At 49.8% G+C, this 975-nt stretch overlaps 1 protein-coding gene across 5 annotated transcripts in view; it reads right to left on the bottom strand.

The window, feature by feature from the left end:
* rptor (regulatory associated protein of MTOR, complex 1) overlaps positions 1 to 975 on the bottom strand; it is a 212559-nt gene that overhangs the window by 21188 nt on the left and 190396 nt on the right. For 3 of the 5 annotated variants that reach the window (XM_032536773.1, XM_032536782.1, XM_032536804.1), the window contains exon 30: positions 441 to 488. The exons of the other annotated variants lie outside the window; for them this stretch is intronic. In XM_032536773.1, coding sequence (XP_032392664.1) covers positions 441 to 488 — 48 coding nt within the window. The remainder of the gene's footprint in view (positions 1 to 440; positions 489 to 975) is intronic. 5 annotated transcript variants of the gene reach the window in all.

Raw genomic sequence — 975 nt, 5'->3', positions numbered from 1 at the left:
AAATCCAGACAGCTATCTAGACTATCTGTCCAATCGGAGTTTTCTATTGCACGACTAAAACAACTTTTGATTGTACACATATTCCACCAAAACAAGTCCCTTCCAGAGGTTATATTGCAGAGGCACCGTGGCTCTGTCCGGCGCTGCCCATGGCGATTGTGGTTGGTTGAAACTAAATAAATAAACCAGAGCATGTTTTTCTCCCATCCCGGAATGCTGTGTAGACTAGCCAGACCCTCCCCCGAAGTGCTGTGAAGGAAGGTCTGGCAATGCGAGACTAGGGATAATGTGGTGGAGCAGTACTGGACAGATAAAAGGATAAGGGGTGGGGTTGGTCAGGAAGATAAAAGAAAACAAAAAAAGAGGCACGCTGCAGGCTGTTTAGTGCAACACCTTTGCTTTGGGAGTGAGGGAGTAGAGAAGAGAATGTCGACACTCACCTCCTTGCTTACTTCTGTCAAGATAGATGGAGACCCTCCTGGCCAGACCTGTGAGCAAGGGGGGGTGAGGGGGGGGCAGGGTGAAAGGAGAGCAGGAACGCAACAAAGCAAGCAACACATTAGCAAGGACCCCCTCCCTCTGCATGCAGATGCAGACACACTTAAAAAATACGACTTAGTGAGTATACTCCACGTGCATTCAAACAGCAGAAGGAGAAACAAGGCTGCCGTTTCCCAGCGTGGTATCTCCCAAATGACTAACAGTGATATGCTGGAATCAAAGAGGGAGATAAGCTGAGAGAGAGAGAGAGAGAGCGAGAGAGAGAGAGAGAGCGAGAGAGAGACGTGAGCTGAAATGCTGCCTCTGCATTACAAACGGGGCTGTGGAGGCTGCACAGGGTCCCCAACCTCCAAGCCTGCAGGACACAGAATCTTAAATCCCCTTCACCACGGGGCATAAAGCAGGCACGACCGAGTCGCTGCTTGACTAGAGAACACTCTGTGTGTGTTTGTGTGTGTGTGTGTGTGTGTGTGT

This window comes from Etheostoma spectabile, chromosome 2 (genome assembly GCF_008692095.1).
Source record: "Etheostoma spectabile isolate EspeVRDwgs_2016 chromosome 2, UIUC_Espe_1.0, whole genome shotgun sequence".
Classification (NCBI taxonomy): domain Eukaryota; kingdom Metazoa; phylum Chordata; class Actinopteri; order Perciformes; family Percidae; genus Etheostoma; species Etheostoma spectabile.
The sequence above is the reverse complement of the archived record's forward strand: the minus strand, read 5'-3'. Positions and strand labels throughout refer to the sequence as shown.